The sequence below is a fragment of the Pteropus alecto genome, unplaced genomic scaffold, assembly GCF_000325575.1.
Source record: "Pteropus alecto unplaced genomic scaffold, ASM32557v1 scaffold103, whole genome shotgun sequence".
In the NCBI taxonomy this organism is placed as follows: Eukaryota; Metazoa; Chordata; class Mammalia; order Chiroptera; family Pteropodidae; genus Pteropus; species Pteropus alecto.
Window position 1 is genome coordinate 2,877,795 of NW_006436288.1, and position 21,190 is coordinate 2,898,984.

General features: G+C 33.5%; 1 protein-coding gene across 2 annotated transcripts in view; it reads left to right on the top strand.

Moving 5' to 3' along the window:
* The window catches only part of PTPRO (protein tyrosine phosphatase, receptor type O), a 183,021-nt gene that overhangs the window by 108,433 nt on the left and 53,398 nt on the right, over nt 1-21,190 (top strand). For both annotated transcript variants that reach the window (XM_006912654.2, XM_006912655.2), the window contains exons 3-10: nt 1,571-1,729; nt 3,489-3,641; nt 5,293-5,736; nt 7,475-7,636; nt 10,058-10,254; nt 16,075-16,195; nt 16,525-16,718; nt 17,622-17,733. In XM_006912654.2, the coding sequence (XP_006912716.1) occupies nt 1,571-1,729; nt 3,489-3,641; nt 5,293-5,736; nt 7,475-7,636; nt 10,058-10,254; nt 16,075-16,195; nt 16,525-16,718; nt 17,622-17,733 (1,542 nt within the window). The remainder of the gene's footprint in view (nt 1-1,570; nt 1,730-3,488; nt 3,642-5,292; nt 5,737-7,474; nt 7,637-10,057; nt 10,255-16,074; nt 16,196-16,524; nt 16,719-17,621; nt 17,734-21,190) is intronic.

Consider the following 21,190-nt stretch of genomic DNA (forward strand, 5'->3'; position numbering starts at 1 on the left):
TGGACCTCTAACATCTCTGTTCAGTAGACAGAACCCTGGTGAAGATATAAAACTGGACTGCAGCAATAGAAGAGTTACTGCTCTGTAGCTTTTTTGTTGTTAGCTTTCATTTTGTTTCTCTTAGATCCAGAGTCAATAGCTAGATTAGGAAGAATTCCTGGGTTAGAAATTAGACTGGGTTTAAAGAAAGACCTTCAGTGGTTCAAAACTTCTGTGGGATTAATCAGTGACAAATACTCAGTCTTCAGAGGTTGTTGGTTTGTTCGTTTGACACCTAAATGAACTCACTCTGTAACTTACCTTTAAGTAGGAAGGCCAAGGATGGAGACAAAAATAAAATAGAAACATTTTAACAGAGAATATAGTACATAGTCTAGAGAGACATGATAAGAATATATTCTGCAATCTAAAGGCCTCCCCAACTTTTTATAGATGTTGGGTTGTTTTTAAAGAAAATTCCAGGAAAAATCGTAGCTTCAATACTTCCTGGATCTCTTCAATCAAAAACAACAACAAAAATAGGTTAAGATCCTGAGGAACAAAATGAAAGATATTTAACTACATACAGAGATAAACTAAGTACCATAAAATTATTTATGGAATGAACTAAGTCAAATTTTGATTTCCTATGTTATTGAAACTGAAATTTATAGTATAAAATTTAAATTAAGACATTGCTTTCATTTAGTCTATATATGGTGTCCAAGAATCCTCTCTATTCTAAAATTTTGAATCAAAAAAAATTTTTTCTGTAATGCAATAACTGATTCCAAACCAAATTATTTAAAAAGTTTTCTTGAATAAAATAAACATAAGTAAAACTTATCTAATGGTTCATATAAAAGGGTGGGAGAATTCTGTCATTTTACAAGACTTTCACTGAAGGATGGGATGTGGGAGAGATACATACATCACAGTTTTTTAAAAAAATGAATATTTAAAAAGTTTTGTGATGAATTAAGAACTTAAGCAAAATAGAAATGAACATTTTTTAAACGTCTGTAGAAAGAATAGTTTGATAAACACACAACAGAATGGTTTGCAATCTCATACTCAATACAGAAAAATAAGTACTAAGTTCACACAAAGAAATAAATGATCACATAAACATTTTACTCTTGGTCAGAACCAAAATGTATTTTTTGTTACTGGTCTATTATTAGTATTAAATTTTATTGGCTTAGGGGAAAAAAAAATGAACTAGTATCCTAAAGATATAGACTCTGCCACGTACTTGTTAAATTACCTTTGACAAGTAATTTAAAGTCTCTGAATTATTATTTTTATCTGTTTTGTTTGCTTTTCCTAGATCTCAGGGTTGTTTCAAAAGGCAAATGAAAAAAGATATATAAAAGTTCTTTGAAAGGCAAAAAACACCATATAAAATTTACTCTATTAATTACTGCTAAGAATGCTCAACTCATGAGAACTAAGAAATCTAATGCTCAATTATAAAAAAAAATATATGTAAAGTTCTGATAGGTGTAATTCTTGGTACTTCCAAGTATGGATAATAACTTTTCTCCCTTTTGCCCCATTTTCTCTTTCTTCATTTACCTTCTTTCTGCAGAACCTCTACCTGTAACCAGTGTTTCAATATATGACTATAAACCTTCTCCTGAAACAGGAGTACTGTTTGAAATTCATTATCCAGAAAAACATAATGTTTTCACAAGAGTAAACATAAGCTATTGGGAAGGTAAAGACTTCCGGACAATGTTATATAAAGGTAAGAAGCAAAAGGAAGATTGAATAAATGATGACTGACTATAACTTATTACATGATTTTTGCCAAATGATCTTCTCTCTTGCTCTAACGAGTACTTATAATTTATTGTTTGACCATAAATAAACCATTAAAAATAGTTGTTGATTCATGAAAATATTGTTATGAGGAGTCTTATGATATCTAGTTCATTAAAGTCACGTGCCATGCATAAGCAAGAAATATTCAAATTATTGTCACTTATGTGTTATTCTTGCTAAAAGTAACATGTCTGGTGCAGGAAATAAATTCAAACTTTTAGAAGCACTTCACCTAACTCTTTTTTTCTGGGTGTGTTAGAAGGAAATTTTTAGAACTGGGAAGCAAGAGAGGTGCATTTCACAAAGTGCTTGGAGTTATTCTCAAATACAAAAGACAATGCTTTTTGGTTCCTTTGTATATATTTATCTGCATGATCAGCTAAATGCATTAATATACAAAAATTAGCTTCGCTGTTTTTACTGGCTTGAGGGGGAATCTATGAGGAGGAGAGAGAAAGAGAGCTCAGGGGAATTAATAATTTCAAAAGAACCAAGTCAACTTCTCTGAGTAAATTGCAGTGGGTTCAGGAGTGATAAGGAAGGTAGAAAGGAAAAGGAAAGAGAGAGGGCATTCAGCTTCGCTGGGGGGAATTGAAATGGAGGAACTTAAAATACTCTCAGTATCCAGCACTGCAACGTTTCTCCGCCAGGGGGCTTAGATGATGGTGTCAGATTTGACTGGTTAACTGGAAACATGTATTGGTAAGGGGGAGAATGCATACTCAAGCACATAGGGCATGATATCCAGAAAAATGTCACTTTGAGTTGTTGCTTTTACAAATTCCTTTTCTTCACAGATTTTTTGTTTTTTTTGTGTGTGTGTGTCAGTTTAAAACATATGCAGTGAATTTTACAGTTTATTTAAATTTTAGAACATTTAAGTAAACATAAACATACTCTACAAATCATTGCATTCTTTATTTTCAATGAAAATACGTAATTTAATAAGTAGGTTTTTATTTGCTTATTGATCACATGCAAATACAAGTTCATGAATAATTGAAAAGCAATCACTAGAACTTTTGTTGATTTAAAAGCCATGCATTTTTAAATAAGTGAATTAATATCTCTTTCTAAATTAATTTCAAAAATTATTTTTAGCTTTTAATTCAATAAATGGTACTTTTAATTTTTTTCTCTCATTTTCTAATATGGATTGAATTTCTAAATTTATTATTTTCTTTCATGTTTTCCAAATGCAATCCAATTTTTGATCTTTTTTTGAGCAGGTTCTGTCTGACATCTGTCAGATAAAGTGTCCTCCTTTTAAGACAGGTTATTTTTTACAAGAGAGCCTAGTGAAAATATTTCTTGTAAAATTATTTTTTCTGAATCATAAAGTGGCAAATACCTTGGGTTTTTATCTTAAAGTAAATGGCTAACATAAACCTAATCCCTACTATTTCTGTATATGATCTTCTCCACTTAATACACCAGATGTTTCTGTAATAAAATTTTAACTCCAGTTGTGTCCAATTTTTGTAGAAAAAGCCTTTCAAGACTATAGTCTAAAGATTCAAATTTTCATCTCTAGCCTTACGCCACTTTTTAAATTCCTGTCCATGCCAGAAGTTGAAGAAATATTATTTTATTGATATTTAATCATATTGTTTAGGACTTCCTAGAAGTATGTGTCATTTAGAATACCAAAATTTTAATATAATGAATTTTTCTCTTCTCAGATTTTTTTAAGGGAAAAACAGTATTTAATCACTGGTTGCCAGGAATATGTTATAGTAATATCACCTTTCAGCTGGTGTCTGAAGCAACTTTTAATAAAAGTACTCTCGTAGAGTATAGTGGTGTCAGTCATGAACCGAAACACCATAGAACTGGTAAGTCTTCGGAAGAATCAAATTTAGTAAAAAAGTAATTAAATTATATGTCACATATATACATACATACACACAATTTTTTATCATTCTAAGAAAAATTCTATTACAGAGTTAAGAAAGAAAAAAATACTTTAATGACCTAAAACAAAATTTCTATTAATGTAAAAGCAACTGAACAAAATAGTCAAAAAAATCTAAACTATGTCAATGCAATCATAGATTTATAATCTTTAAATAAAATGTACATGATACTACCAAAAGTTAGAATTAAACAACTTAACTGAATCAAGTAAACATCAGTTATTTTATATGCCTTTATAGCATAATAACAAATGGAAGATGTTCCAGTACAGATTACTAGATTATTGAAGGAAAATATTGGGAATCAGCTGTAAAGAAAACTTGCAGTGCTTAATTTTAGTAACATCACTAACATGAAGCACTATTATTAGATGGATGGATGGATGGATGGTGGATGGAAGAGTGAATGTGTAAAATATCCATTACCAATAACAATATGTGTCTAATATAATTAGACAACATAATTGTCTGTGCTTAATGTACCTATACTCAATAGAAATGCTAGAGATGCCATTTGTATGAACATTGGAAATGGGTTATATTAGATCACTTCTGAGATCCTTCCAATATGAAATTCTAAGTTGTTATGATTCTTATTAATTAGGCCAAAACAAGGAAACTGTTATTCACCTCGTGTCAACATCTAAGATTCTACTTGTATTTTTTATTATTCAGTTCAAGTAAAGAAACATTAATTGAGCACCTTTTATCTGGGAATTGTTTCAAATACTGAGAAAGTGGAAGACAGAGACTTGTGAGGCAGCTTCTTTCTCCTTAAAAATGGTAGAGGCAGTATACAGATGGCAGTAATATCAGGCAGAATATGATAAATATTATTTAAGAGGTACAAGAGGTACAAGTTATATAATAACACAAATGAAGGAGAGATTAATTTTTATTGGAAGTTCATAGAAGAGGTGATATTTGAGATGCTATTTGAAGGATAAGTGAGAACTGTTATAGGTGGAGACCATGCAGTGTGCCTTCATAATTTTCTACCTCTAGAAAAGTAAGTTTCCATAATTCATAGACTCATTTTGTACTCATGTTTCATTTTAGAGAGGTGAGGAGTGAAGCCATATTTCCAACATGTGTGTTAATGTTTCTAAACCAATTCATATATACAATCCTCCTAAGTACAACTATGTCACAGGGAGTTCTTTTGTCTTGGTAGCTGTAAGTACACTATACATAGTTACACTTTTTTTGTAAGAAATATCCAGTGACAGAGACTCAGTTTTTAAAAAAGGAGATTGTGATAAGCAGAAGAATATTTACAGAACTCTGCCTTGAAAGTGGTTGAATTATCACCTGGACAAACATACTATCACAAGTTAATGTATATGAACTGTGACTGGTGATGGACTAATATGTACACATCATGCATAAAATCTTAAATGTACATGTACTTGAAACCACCATTGTTCTTGACGTAAATTAAAACATAGAAATATAGAAGTCAAACTAAACTCTATTTTGTAAAATATCTTGTGCATTTGACTCAATAGATTAGTTATTCACTATAATAGAGTTATAAATTACTTGAAAATAAAAATTCTCTCTCTTACAGCCCCTTATCCACCTCGAAATATCTCAGTTCGTATTGTAAACTTGAACAAAAACAATTGGGAAGAGCAGAGTGGCAGTTTTCCAGAGGAATCTTTTGTGAGATCACAAGATACAGTGGGAAAAGAAAAACTCTTCCATTTTACAGATGAAACTCTTGAAATTCCCTCTGGCAACATTTCTTCTGGTTGGCATGATTTTAACAGCAGTGACTATGAAACTACAACCCAGCCATATTGGTGGGATAGTGCATCTGCAGCTCCTGAAAGTGAAGATGAATTTGTCAGTGAACTGCCCATGGGATATGAAAATAACAGCACACTCAGTGAAACAGAGAAGTCAACCTCAGACTCTTTGTCTTTTTTCCCTGTGCAAATGATTTTGAGTTGGTTACCACCAAAACCACCCACTGCCTTTGATGGGTTCCATATACACATAGAAAGAGAAGGTAAAGCAATTGGAAATCAAAGGAAATAAATGATATAATCAAAGAAAATGAAATTGAAACAATTTAAAATTTAAATTTAGGAAGAAAGACCCATGGAAGACAGTTTATATCTTAAAAAAAAAAAAAGTAAAGAAAGGGAAGGATTTAATAAAATTTCCAATGTGAACTGAGACTAGAAAACAAAATGAACAGATTGGATCAGAATCTGCAGGTTTGAGTCGTTTATAAATTGCAAGAACTGGCTACTAAAAATTTCACTGCCTAGTACTTCATGTACCCCAGGCTACTGAGGAAAACCTCATATTTTGAAAGATTTTTAAATAAAAGTCTAACCATCACAAATTACAAAATAACCTGCAGCAATTTTCTGTTTTTATAAATCTATGAAGCATGCAGCAAAAGAATCTTTCTGACAAAATGGCTACTTTCCCAAGAGAATCAAGCCTATTTCTTGCTTATCTAGCTATTCTAATTTTCCTTAGTGTGCTCCTCTGGAACTAGCACCACTTATATATTTTCCATGTGGAGCTGGCAATAAAACAGAAAATACATAGCAACTGGTATTTCCACTATAGCTACTGTATTGTATTCAGTTATCTAGCATGTGGGAGTCATTCTTTACATTTTATCTCACTAATTTATAAAAAGCAAGACCATCACATTCAGTAAATTTAGGTTATGAATCATATCTGGATTGTTTGGTAGATTTTTTGTTATTGCTGTTTGTTTCGTCTTCACAACAACATACTTCATTTTAAACTTTCCAGTCTAGTAATTTGGGTGGTAAAGTTGTCGTTATCAAAATTTGCAGTTAATGACAGCTTTATTTTCAGGGTAGGATATTAGGATCATGTAGTCTCAGATATGACATATTGTTTGCTCCTATTTTATTTAGTAGAATGAGACACAAAATCTGTGGGTTCCTTTATTCTGGATAATAGACCAGTAATACCCAAATATTATATAAAATTGAAATCCTTTGTTATTTTCAATTATTTGAATCAAAAGTCTTAACATTTGTCTAGGATTACTTGTATTAAATTTTTTTTTTCTTAATCTGGCTTTTATTTTTCTGCTCCTCAATGTATTTCATGGAACATAGGGTCATGTAACTCAATTTTTTTTAATGCTTATTTCCATGAAGTTTCAATCATGCTTTTATGTGATTGCTGTGTGTTCTGTTGAAGTTTATTATATTCTCCAACTGATGATAACACCTTCAAATGAAGTAATAAGGAGCAGGAGATGGACTTTGAAGCAATGTAAAAATAATTTTTACTTTTAAAAGTTATGGAAGCAAACGGATAAAGAAAAAATATACAAGCATCAGAAAAAAACATCCAGAGTAATTATTCCTAACTAGAAATAATATAATACTATTAAGGCATTTTTGGGTATTTAATGCTACCACCATGAACTTACAGAATATTTGCTGCTGGCTATTTTTTATCCCTTACATCCAGGTAAGAAAATCAATTATTGCTTTCTTTTCCAAATATTTTACCTCTGTTTTGTACATATGGTTTTGTTGGGTCATTTAAAAGTATTCTGAAAATCAATTTGAACTCTTAGCTAGCTATCTTTTATTTATAGTACCTTTAGTTTAGAGGTATAATTGAATTTGAGAAAGGAAGGAGATAATATTTAAAAATACTTTTTTTATTAATTGACTTGTCTATAGTCAAAAGCTTTCTAGTTATCAATTTATGTATATTCTCTTTTCTTATATATGATTTAGAAAATTTTACTGAATATTTGACAGTGGATGAAGAAGCGCATGAATTTGTTACAGAACTTAAGGAACCTGGGAAATATAAATTATCTGTGACAACCTTTAGCTCCTCGGGATCTTGTGAAACTCGAAAAAGTCAGTCAGCAAAATCACTCAGTTTTTATATCAGTAAGTACCAAAGAGACTATTTTGCACTTACAGGAAAGCTAGAGCAATGGAACTCATGAGATTAATGATGCTCAAGCATCTATTATTCATCAAACCTTAGAGACCATGAGAATTCTTCAAGGTCAGGAGAGTCCCAAATCCATGAAATTTTGACAGCAGAAGAATATGTGTATGTTTAATAGTCGCAAGCCTACTTAGACATTTAACTTAAGGATTTCTTTTTATTATTGTATAATTGCAGAGTTAGTAAGCTAACCTTTCACACTAGCCACAATAAACTCTCCAAGGACATGAACACACAGTTTGGGAAATATGACTTTTGTTCGATATTGTAATAAAAATGGTTATTGTTGGCCTGTGTGAAAAGCCTCATTAGGGAATTGAGCTTAGAGAGCTCAAAAGAAAGACTGAGTGTAGTAAAACCTAGATATTCAGTATAAAGTTGGCACAAGAAGACAAACATCCTAAAAGCCCAGTGTCAAGTCTTTAACGGGCTTTCTTGATTTCATAAACAGTAATTGCACAGCAATATGTAGCCTCTAAAAGCACAAATAGTGCATATCTGTAACATTAGTAGCTAATCTGACTATCTTTACTAGAAGTTTAGAGGTCAAAAATCAGTTACCTAACTTATTAGCAGTTAAATGTGCCTCTAGTCGGCAGAAAGAAAAAACAGAAGGTGATGGATAAAAATTGCTTGTCAAAATGGCTGACCACCATACATTTTACCACCTTCTCCAAAGGCGAAATATCACCTTTTATCAGAAAGGTGGGCAAGGGGAAGAGATCAGTTTATTTAGCAGCTTAAAAATGTTGAAAATGTCCCACATAACATTTTTATTTAAGAAACCAAAAATGTCACCACTGGTAAGAGGCCTGAAAGATTCATTAGGCATGTAGAAAAAAAAGAACGCGATAGATAAGGGCAGAAAGAATATTCATAATTGCCTTGCATGTCTTTCAATTATGGAAGATCTTTGACATGATATCACTTGAGAATGAGAACAAAGTTTACTATTCAGTTCTTTCCATGAGGCAAAAAATATTTCATTAACCAAAAGACTTCCTTGTCCGCTAATTGAGATCCACTGCAAGTGTTAATGGCTTCCAGAAAAACTCCCTCAACAATTCTGGCCATTCTGGCTCTTTTCTTTTCTGAATTTCTACTGTTTTATAGCTCATAACACAAAACATATGTGTGTGGTATTTTTTCTAGATTTATTTTATTTGTGTACATCTTGCTTCTCATACTAAATTATAAAATTCTAGCCTGGGGTTAGACTACTTGCTTATTTATTAATTCTATTATACATTCAGCAAATATTTATTGAACTACTGCATGGATTTTGGAACTAGACTTCCTGTGTGTGAATCCCAGCTCTATTTACCCTCTCTCTGCCTCAGTTAACCTCATCTGAAAGAGAGATTGATACTACTACTTATCTCATAGGTTTGTTATAAAAAGTAGAGGATTAAAATATGTAAACACATATAAACTTAAAATAGGGCCTGGTACATAACGAATGCTTTATCTCTTTGCCATTATTATTATTATCATTTTTTATTGTTGTTATTTCCCTCATCCCATTTACAGTGAGCCTGAGAATGTAGTCCTCAGCAGACCCACTTGCTCCTTTTCCTCTCCTGGGTTCCACCCTGGGATTACAGCTTTTTATGAAGGAACCAAGAAATGTTCCCTAAGCAAATAAAAGAAAGCTTCACAGTTGCATAGCAACAGAAAATTTTTGTAGATAATATTCACCTTCATGTTTCTTGAGTCATTACTATGGGTCAGGCACTGTGCTAATAACCACGTTAGAAACCTAATGGAACAAAGCTAATGGTGGACACTTCTATGGAGATATTTTATCATGAGGAACCCAACATGCCCTCAAATTATCACCTAAGTTTTAGCCAGCTTCCATAATGGAGCCAGCCTGTTACCCATTTCTTCTCTAATATATTCACACCTTGCCTCCACAATCCTGCTGTTAGCAAATCCGAATTTTTTTCACACAGTTGTAGTAGAGGTTAATTTGAATCTCAAAGTAATTATTTCTAGAGCCCGAAGATCCTAAGAGCAAAGAAATTATAAACACTGATGAAATGCCACGCTGCCACACCTACTCTTTGCTGAAAGAGAAATAAATTCTCTGTGGTGAAGAATTGACCAGAATAATCTCAGACCCACATAACAATTGAAGTGGAGCTTCTGTGTCTCAGTAAAACTGTTTTTGTTGCTGATCTTGTTCAGGTCAATGGAATACTGTAGCTAAGCAGCCGATGTAAAGCCTGCCGGTCTGGCTACTTCGAACATCTTTGTAAGGGCAAAAGAAAACAATATGACTTTTGAAACTAGAATCTTTTATCTCAACCAGCTCAGCGTGAAACATCCCTTGTGCTCTCCTTTGAAATGTTCAGGTTCTTCAGGAGAGTGGATTGAAGAACTAACTGAGAAGCCCCAACATGTGAGTGTCCACGTTTTAAGCTCAACCACTGCCTTGATGTCCTGGACCTCTTCCCAAGAGAACTACAATGGCACCATCGTGTCTGTGGTGTCACTCACCTGTCAGAAACAAAAGGAGAGCCAGAGGCTAGAAAAACAATACTGCACTCAGGTAAAGGAAAGGAACCGCTGACGGGCTCACTCCCCTGCTGCAGCTCAGCCTCGCAGGCGACGCAGGGAGGGCGTTGCAAGAAATGCGCGCAGCCGCCAGGTGCATTGTAAACAATGTTACCGAGAGCCCGGAGAGGAACCGGGAAATGAGTATGCATGGCTATTGAGTTACGTTCGTCTTCCTTTCCTCTCTTAGGATAGCCACCTTCTTCTCACTTTCATTCCTCATTCAGCAGAATTTACTGAGCTCCTACCATGTGCCAAGTACTAGGATAGTTGTTGGGGATCTAGAGAGTTTTTATGTCGTGTCCTTGCAGAGTTTACAATCTAGAATGAGAAAAATAGATAAGTGACCATATATTTACTACAGAATATAAAATAAGACCTAAGCCAAAAGTAAATGATCGAGAGACTGTATGAGTTCACAGGAAGAAGAAAATAGGCGTGAGTAAATATGACCTGGCGCAAGAGCATTTGGAAACTGGTGAGAAAAACTTAACCCAGGGAAGGAAGACAGCCAAGCAGAAGGTTTGGGGTAGTTTTTGTTTGCTTTACTTTTTTTCTATTCCTTTTCTTATTTTAACTATAAAAATAATGCACACTCACTGAAAAAGTAATTCAAAAATTAAAAATACGTAAAGTAAAAAACTCACTAATCACAGCTAAGAAGAGTTTTGAAGGATGAATAGGAGTTGGCTGAGCACAAGGGAGTATGAGGGTCAAGTGGAGACAGAGTGCAAGTCAGTAGTTCTGGGAGTAGCTACCCGAGTGTGTGCACAAGCCCAGTCATCAGTCCTGAAGGAAACCAAGCAGCATAGATGCCCCAAATACCCATGGGAAGCCTGGAGCCCAGTCCAGTTTTCCAAAAACCTGATTTTATTATTTCATTAGGTCAAATTTACTGATTCTTGGTGTCTTACAAACACAATATTTACTTTCCTAACGACAAAAAATTATTAGTTCATGTGGAAATATAATACTCAAAAAAGATGTTTGCTATATGAAAGCTATTTGGAATGTTTACATTTATCTCACAAAAATCAGGTATTTAGTGAAATTTAAAGAGAAATTTCAAATTGATAAAATGAATTTAGGAATCATGGTCTTTGGAGCACTAGAAAGCCTTAGAGGGCTGAGACGAGCCCTTACTTGAAGATGAAGCCACCTCTTAACTTGAATTAAATTAAGAAGTGAATATACTTAACCAGTTAACTAATAATTACAGCTCACTGTGCAACTTATTAGCTTCCTTCCCTGAATATACCAAAAAGATGACTTTCTACATTGATAGAAAAATGTGTTTCTCTTACAGAATGTGATCTAGAACTTGACTGCTCCAAGGTACATTTCTTCCTTGACCCATTGAATGTACAAATTACATATCTTTTGTATAGAAGCAAAAGGCTAAAGGCATAGGTAGACAGTATAAATTATAAATGAGCCAGAAAAGGTTGGTTTAAGTGCACTTTAATAATGTTTCATTGAAATGCAAACATGAAACTGTTAAGGGATTATAGGCAAGGAGACCACTATTTAAAATAGAGTGGAAACTAAACCCCTGTGCTAGTTGTTATCTCAATTACTACAAGAATGTTTAAGGATTGTGTTATTATACCAGCATCATCTGCTGTTCCACTACACATGCCCACAAGCATTTTCAAATGAAAAAACATCCATCAGTTCAAGAAGTCTCAAAAACTAGCCTACAGTGATTTCACCATTAATCAAAGGAATCTAGAGGATGTTCTCACCAGGAGTGGTCTCACTTGGTTTTATTTCCTAAAGCAATCATTACCCAGAAAGAAAGAACGAATAATCCTTCTTAAGTTTTATATTCAGTGGTACTGTGATTACGTTAAATAGAAAATTCAAAATACAGCTCAAAAATAAGGGTAATTCTAAAACCAAATACATATTAACAATTAATGTTTCACTATTTTATAGTTTTGCTCTCCCTACTGAGCCTCTTTCATCAACTGTACCACAGGATCATTGCTTTATTATCTTACCTGGATCATCCACGATAGTCACTGCTAGTACTCTGTGGTAGGTAGGTCCTGTGCGAGATGCTAAGATTAAAACAAATTTAGTTTGAACCTTAATTAAGTTCGTGAAACTTAACATCTGGTCTTCTGTATAGGTGCGTTGTACCCATTAATTTGTATTTGTCCTCATCACGTATATGGTCTTTGTGTCTGATTGTTGTTTCTTATATTAATTTGTATGTGAATGTTCATGGGAAAGGGAGTTTTCTGATGCTTCCTCCTAACAACTGTTTTAGTGCTATTCATTCATCAGTAAGTATATGTTGAACATAAAGTCAGTGCTCAATTGGTGTTATATAAAGGACTCAGCTGATTCTTCAAAGTAAATGGGCTTTTGTCATTTTATCCAAAGATTCACACACAATCATAAATTTCAGAATTAAAAATCATTATATAATATATGTATGCATATTTTTTGTGTGCTCTGCCTTGGTCCATAAATGTTTTGCAATAATATACAGGAATGTATAACTAAAGGACAAAATCAGAAGAAAGACAATCTATTAGATTTACAAATAAAGAAATTGTAGAGCTAAGAGGGCAAATATTTAAAAGACCTGCCCAAAGTCACACAATTATTTAGTATCAGAGCTGAGATCAAGACTCAAGTGATTTGACTGCCAGGCCACCACTGTTTCTGTTAGGTTGTATGTGCTACACCACTCATCTTGACAGTCAAGAGTAGTGACTAAATGCATAGATTCCAGTGTCAAACCGACATGGGTCTCAGACCTGACTTTAAAAGATACCAGTTATGAGTCTCAAGGCAACTTTCTTCATCTCTGTAAGTCTTAGTATCTTAATCTGTAATATAAGGAGAAGCATATCCTATCTCATAGAGTTATAATAGAAATAAAAGACTTGATGCCTAATGCGAGTGCCGGAAACATAAGTGTGCAAGGAATTGTCAATTTTATCATTCAAACTTAACTGGATGCTTTTTGAATCAAGGGAGGTAGATGAAACAGTTCTAGAGGTTCATCATAAAAAAAAAAAACATGCAACTGAGTAATTGTAACAAATGTATAGAACAGAGTTAATGGAAGGAGGATCACATCAAGTAGAAATAAGACCGTTTCAGACTCAAAGGAATCTTCATTATCACCTGGTTCAATCCTGTTATTTAACAGTCTATCATGTATTTTCTGTGCTGTCGAGTACATCTTTCTTCCTACTTCTTTAACCAAAGAGGGATAGGACTGGTGCCTACTTGGAAAGACATTGAGCTGAACTGAATTCTCTGTGATGGAAAGTAAGCTAGTCAAGAGAAAGGAAATAATGGACTGCAAAGATGGGGTGAAAATTGGGAGAAGGGTATGGAATGATCTTCTAAAGAATAAAATACATATTATTCGGTAAGTAGAATGAAGGAGCATTTCCTTTTCTAACCTCCAATATACCCACAAGGAGGTCCAGAATAAATAAAAAGAGATAGAAAGATAGAAGTATAGATATAGGCTGGTGGCTCACTAAAAAATTTAAAAATAGGGTGAGGAGGATTGGTGTTTATGATTTGTTATCAAGTTCATTTGCAATACTATTGCCCTCTTCTCATTTTTAGTATTGTGATACAGATAGATAGATGATAGATGATAGATGGATGGATGGATAGAAAGAGAGAGAGAGAGAGAAAGAGAGAGAGATGATGGATAGATAGATAGTGGTATATATTCACATAGTTGGTTTTTATTTTAAAAAAAGTATAATTTATTATAATGGCATATTTAAGTGGCTATGATTCTAGGTAGCCATTTAAATAATCGGAATCAACTAGTGCCTAAAATATTATCTAACCAAAGGAACTTTAACATCATCCTGAAACAGTCTACATTTTTTTTGTGTCATTCTTAACAAGTGATTAATGAGCTAGATCAGCATTGGCAGGTATGATAAGATACTTACAATGTGTTGTTAAGTTTAAAAGTTTGGAGCAATGTTGATGGTATAGCATCTATATGGTTCAATATAAAATTATGTATGTATGTATGTATTGAGGAAGCTCTGGAAGATTGCCCTCCAAAATGTTGGAAATGGTGGGAGGAGGACACTACTTCCAATTTACTTCACTTACTCTTCTACTGTGTGAACAATTTTTACAATGAACAAGTATTTGTTTTATCACTTAAAACGTATTTTAAAGAAATAAAACAGCACTGCTTAGTTGTGCGTAACATATGCGGACTTATTCATAGTATATCTCTTCCAGAAATGCTCTATTGGATGAGGATATCTAGTTGACTAGCATTGCTAGATATCTAGTTGACTAGCATTCTAGCAGAATTAAAATTCTAAAACATGGACAAGAAACCCTGATATAAAAGAGTGTGAAAAGGAAAGAAAAGGTGGACTGACAATTTATTAATTCAGTTTAATCTTATTTTGGTCAAATTAATGAAAAAGAAATTTTGGTATGCTGTTCCCCCCACTTATGTGTAGAGCAAGTTGTACCAATTAGAATTATATAATTTCTACTGTTTAGAGTCAGTTTCTGATGTCAGAAATGTTTTAATTCAATTCATATCACCAATAATATGTTTATTCTTAAAATTATGATGAGACTTTTAACAAAATACATTATAGCATAGGTAAGCTTTCAACAATATTGTTATCCATTGATTCATGCTTCTTCCTGCAGCAGTTTCATAGTTAAGTATCCTAGAGGCCAAAAAGTTGATAAATAATAAGAGTAAACTTTATTGAAACTTTGGCTTAAGCATCCTCCTTACAACTCAATGCAGTATATAATAGTATTAGCTAGGGTTTACCAATGAAGAAACCAAGGTAAGAATTATTTTTAAAATTATAAATTATGAATAAATTCCTATGCTTATATGGGGTAGAGTCAAGATTTGATCTCAGACAGTATGAATAGAGAACCTGTGTTCTTTCCACTAAGCAAGGCGTCTTAATATCAGAAGCACTAAAGGTTAAAGCAGCACACCTCTTAAGCCGTTAGTTGAATCATCAATCCTTGTGCACACCAGCATTCGGCTTTAATGGATACATTTTCTTCATCTATCTGTTCTCACTGTTTTTCTCTGCATAGTATTTGTTACATAACCAAAAGTTTTAAAAAAGTACAGTAAAGAGAAGCTCATCAAAGTGAGAAATATTCTCTACAACATTATTGTATAGGGTCACAATAGCCTTGCAAAATGCTTACTGCTGTATCTCGATGCTTAGCCTCAGGACTTGCCTGTAGTGTGGATGAGAGGTCACAACGCTAGGCTTCTAGTCCCAACACCGAATCTAAATATGTGACCTTTACCAATCTCTGGCTTTACTTTCATGATCTATTAAATGAGAGAGTTGGACTCGATAATCTCTCAAGTCATTTCTATCTCTATAATTGGATATTATATGCTTCTAAGTGACGAGGGACTAAAGGTATTCCTGCACTGACCTTTGTGTGTAATCAGCTGACACTACAATTTAGGATGTCAGATCATCCTTGTGGAACTGCTGATTTGATTATGGTTAGAAGCTGATGTGTCTCTAGTGTACATAGTTACAATTGACATTGATGGGTATAAAGTAGTTCACGGGGCTTATTAAGTCCAACCGTAGAATTTGAATGTTCTGGGTTCCCTTCAGTGTTCACATGAACTATAAATCATTCTAATTTAAAAATCTGACCTTCTCCAGCATGAGTAAAGTCTTTTGGATTTCAAAGGCATCTGTGGTTCTGCAAAGCGTCTCTGAATTCAATTTTATCCTCTGTGTCACATTCTAAAATTCCAGCTGTAAATAAATCCTATTGGGTGTTTGGTTTAAAGGTGAACTCAAGCAAATCTGTTATTGAAAATCTGGTTCCTGGTGCCCAATATCAGGTTGTGATGTACCTTAAAAAAGGCCCTTTGATTGGACCACCTTCAGATCCTGTGACATTTGCCATTGGTAAGTTGCCAAGCACAAGAATAACTTTATTAATGTACTCTTTGGAGAGGTACAATGTCCAAGTTCAAATTATTATCATATATATGGGTGGGCCATTCTTGTTCACCCAATATCCTACCTTTGGAGTAATAAACTAGTACAACTGTATAGCTGGAGGACATCCTTAACATTTATTACTAGGGAAAAAAATCAGAGGCAAATACGTTTGGTTTTCAATGATTGTGTCAGACAAGTGAAAACCTTACTTATTAAGTAGAAGTTCGAAGCCATTGCTAAGATATTAAATAATCCTTATTGGCTTTCTTTTTTTATTCCCCTTCCCTTCTTAGTTCCAACTGGAATAAAGGATTTAATGCTCTACCCCTTGGGTCCTACAGCCGTGGTTTTGAGCTGGACCAGGCCTTACTTAGGAGTGTTCAGAAAATACGTAGTCGAAATGTTTTATTTCAATCCTTCAACAATGACATCAGAGTGGACAACCTACTATGAAATAGCGGCGACTGTCTCCTTAACTGCATCAGTGGTAATCTCTCCTCAAGCAGCTGTCACACTCTCTGTGTAAACAGATGTGCCTGTACTGTATGTACCAAATGTCCGTAAAAGGAATCTGTAAATTAGATTATTTTACAAATATACACAGGAAGCTTACTATTTTCAAGGTTTTTTGGTTGTTTCTGCTTTTAGGATTGTTTTTTGGGTCTTTTTTTTTTTTCTTTGAGAGAGGAAAGGTAAATTGTGTGAAAATAGCTTTCACCCCAAATTGAGTTTACTTCTTTCTGTGCCTGAGAAGAAAAACACAAGAGATTACCTTTTGTCATTTAATAATTAGTTGGCACTGCTTAATTGTAATAATGACATCTACAAGTCAATTAAATACCTATAGTGTCAGGTCATTATAAGACGCATTTCAAGAGAGCAGGTAAAGACTGCTCTTTCTAAAACTTGAGTAATTTTAAAAATGCAGGTGACTTACAGGTCATGCATGAAGTACGCAATTGTCCTCTACCCAGATGATGACTCTAGTAATTGCCACCCATCAAGGACACATTTTTATGGTCCAAGCTGAGAGAATACAGAGTCATGAAAGTCATTTGTCTTAGAAATAAGGAAATGGGTACTTTCGGTCATTTGCAAATAAGGACTATTTCACTTTGTAGTATAACTGAGGAAACTAAAAAATGAAACCAATATTTGAAGCATTCGATCCTATACCTTTGAATCACTTTTTAAAAATTATATTTTTGTATATCATTTCCACCCCACCTCATTCCAAAAAGAGTTTTTTATGGAGAATTTGGAAAATACAAAAAGGCACAGAAAGGAAAATAAAAATTACTTATCAATTGTTTTTATGGCCTAGTAGATGTAACTCTATTACAAAAATATGATTTCCTCATTAGTCCTTTGTCTCCTTGCTTTTTTTTAGAGAATAGCTAACCTGTTGCCAGCATGGTACTACAACTTTCGAGTGACCATGGTGACATGGGGAGACCCAGAATTGAGCTGTTGTGACAGTTCCACCATAAGCTTCATAACAGGTGAGTGGTGTGTGGGAAATGGTTTCCTGAGAAGGAGATACTGTTTTGAGAACACATCTGCAGAAGGTGCTAATCATTCACTCAGGACTGAGTGAGCATCAGTTTCACGGAAGATAATATGCTTGATTCTAAAAGTCCATTATTTGTTTAAATGATAGCCTTTAAAAATTAAAATATTATTTTTATTCTGAATTACTGTCATCGATTTATCTTTATTCCTGGTCACTGCCCTTGATTTATGTGCCCCTGTTTGGAATTGATTAGAATAGAGATGTGGCAGGCAGAGCTTTCAGCTTAACATTGCACTCAGTTGACTTTACCCATTTGATTATATCTGCTAAAGTGCCTCCATTTCCTTATTAATTGAGCCATTTTTAAAGTCACAGGCTGAATGAAGTATTGTCCACTGCAGGAGTTAAAACAGGCTTTGGAGACAGGTAGACCTGGGTTTGAATCGTGGCTCTGTCTCATTCCACATGTAACCTTGAGCAAGTTAATTTCCCTAAGCCTCAGGTTTTGTTTTTTTTTAATGTGGAAAATGGGGATAATAGTATTTATCATCTGTTAATGTTTATTATTACTTCTCAATTAAGTAAGCTGCTTAGCAAAATACATCACGTAAAGATTAAGTAACTTAAAAAAGTTGTTTGTGTTAGATCTCAGAGTCTTAAATTATGTAGTTCATTATCACATAGCAGAGCCAATCAGAGGTAGCAATAAAAAGGGGAAATTCATCAAAGAGACATTAACCCTGGTTGTTTGAACTAAGATTTTTAAAGGATTTTTGGTTGGACTACAAGGCTGTAATTAGAGTCGTACTAAGAGAAGAAAAGAAAAATATTTTTAGGTGAAGAATAATTTTGACAAAATATTTTCCTCACTGAACAGCTAGATTTGCTCTGTTGAAATTTATAAATTAAAAAAGCAATGGAAAGAAATTAATCATATGTGAATTCTTATATTATCAACTTTCATAGTTCATTATTTTTCCTTACTAGCCAATTTCTATAGCTCCCTTTGTTCAAGAAGGGAGAAAATACCAATTATGAACAAGCCCTGTGTTATACTTTTGGATGCATTAATAATTGCATATTTAATTATAATTAAAATTCACTGTATCAATAATTCATACAGTTTAACTTTATTGGGATTAACTCTCCGAGAATACTCTTTCCTTCTCCAACAGAGCAGTGCCTGGAAAAAGCCCAGACTTAGCATGTGAACACTTGATTGAGTAGACCTGGCTCTACTAATTTTTGGTGTTAGAACTTTGAGCCAATTATCTTAACTCCTGGAATTCTATTTTCTCTTTGGTAAAACTCAAAAATATTACCTAACAACTGGCTAATAGAGCAAAACCAAGTACATTAGAACTCTCTGTAGTAAAGCAGAACACCAGCTTGATAGTCATTACAGTGTCTCAGAAGAGGGGCATTGGGAATGAAATATTAATAGGAATTGGAGTTCTGGACTCCAGCGGTTTAGGTGTGCCTTTCAAAGCTGGGAACTGACTGGGACTAGGCAAAGATCGCAATATAACAGATTGGGTGAACAAAGCAAGTCTGGATGCGTAAACTGTGGTTAATAAGCAAGCTACATGCCTAAGTGAGCAGTCTTGCCTTCAGTAAAGTGAACTTTGGTAATTTCTTATTTTTCCTGGAACAAACTACTCAATCATGTTGACACTGGCAGTCCCCAGTCTTATCTAAGCATGTCGATAACAGATGGTCTCAATTCTCACATCTATAAAATGGACATAATAATACCCCACAAGACAGTATAAGAATTAAATTATATAATGTAAATCACTATTGAAACATAATGGTAGCTGAGTTTACTTTTATCCTTATTTTTTAAACTAGTTAAAATTTTAGCTTTTTATTTTTTTTGCTTTTCTTCCCTTATTTCAATTTTAAAACAAATAAGGATCTCATACTTCACTTCTCTTCATTTTTAATTGTAACCTAAATTGCCAAACTGTGAGATGAAAGAGGAAACACAAATAAAATATTTTAATAAGGTATGATTTATTAGAACCTCAAATCTACTATCTTTGTCAGGCAACTTTTGAAAGTCAAGTTCATAATTATGCTGGCGTATCAAAAAGTGTTTAATAAACAAATAGTGACATCTTGTGGTCTGTCAGCAATATGCTGGATTTTAAAGTAACAACATGGATTATAAGAATCTGGAGACCGGTGAGGGGGAGATATATACTTCTCGGTTTGCAATTTTAAATATGTTTTTTTGTCCTCATTAGAATTAGAACACGAGAAAATATCCTTTGAAGAAATGTAAGTATAGGTACTTGTATATAATGAAGTACATAGAAATATACTAAGAAATTATAAAGAAGCCAGCATTATTAGAATATTCTGAACTATGATGTGGGTTTGTGCTATTGCTGATATTTCAAAATTTTATTGTCAAACGTATAGAAATGCTACTCCTATTTCACATGAAATAAAAATGTTTTTTACTCTCTATATTACAAATCTCTTCAGCAAATACTTTTCTTTCCAAGCATAGTTAGTCATGAATGTTTGTTTTGAGTATTAGTAGCATATTAAAGAAAATAATTCTTTATGATTTGTAGAAATTCTCCTCCAAATATTTTAGTTGGTTTTATGCTATAACGTGGAAAGGGACACTTTCCTGTCTTCGAACCACCATACGCTTGGAATTTAAATTCAACTGTGTATTTGTTTCTTAAAATCCTCAGAATTATCAGTTACTTTAAAAATAATTAAAATATACTTTCACAGCTCATATATTGTAAATCCATGATGAGCTCTCATTCCCAATAGGAAAAAATTTTAAAGCTTAAATGTGTAAGAATTTAAAGTAAATTAATAACTTCAATGTTAGAGAGAATTTAGCTTTGTAGCATCATAAAAAGTCCTTTCCTTCCCTCCCTTAATACTTATTGCAGCAGCATTTATTAAGAGCCTACCTTCTGCAAAGCACCAGGCTGGACACTGTCAGTAATGTTGTCTTACTATTTTATAGAAATGATATTTATTTTCTGTCCTTCTACTCATCAATCCTACTGACCTTTATTCCCATAAACATCTTTTCTGCACCACAATAAAAAAGATTTACTTTTACAGGACCCCGGAGTTTCCAGTACTTCTTTGAAAATAAGTTCACCGATACCTAAGACTATTAATTTATTAATGTAACAAACATAACCAAACAAATGAACATTTTAGAAATTTTATAACTGTAAAATTTGTATAAAAGACCATGATATTCTCAGGTATAGGCTATCTTGTGTCTGAGCCATAAGGGTGGGGTCCCATGAAACAAGTGCCTGCCATGTTCCAACAACCTTCGCTATGGTACTGAGAGGCCCAGGATTCCCTAGGACCATCATGTGGTGTGAATTTTTAATTCTTTAATTTAACTCTATATGGGGTTTCATGCTCTACTGGTAACTCCTTTAATTATTAGTAGT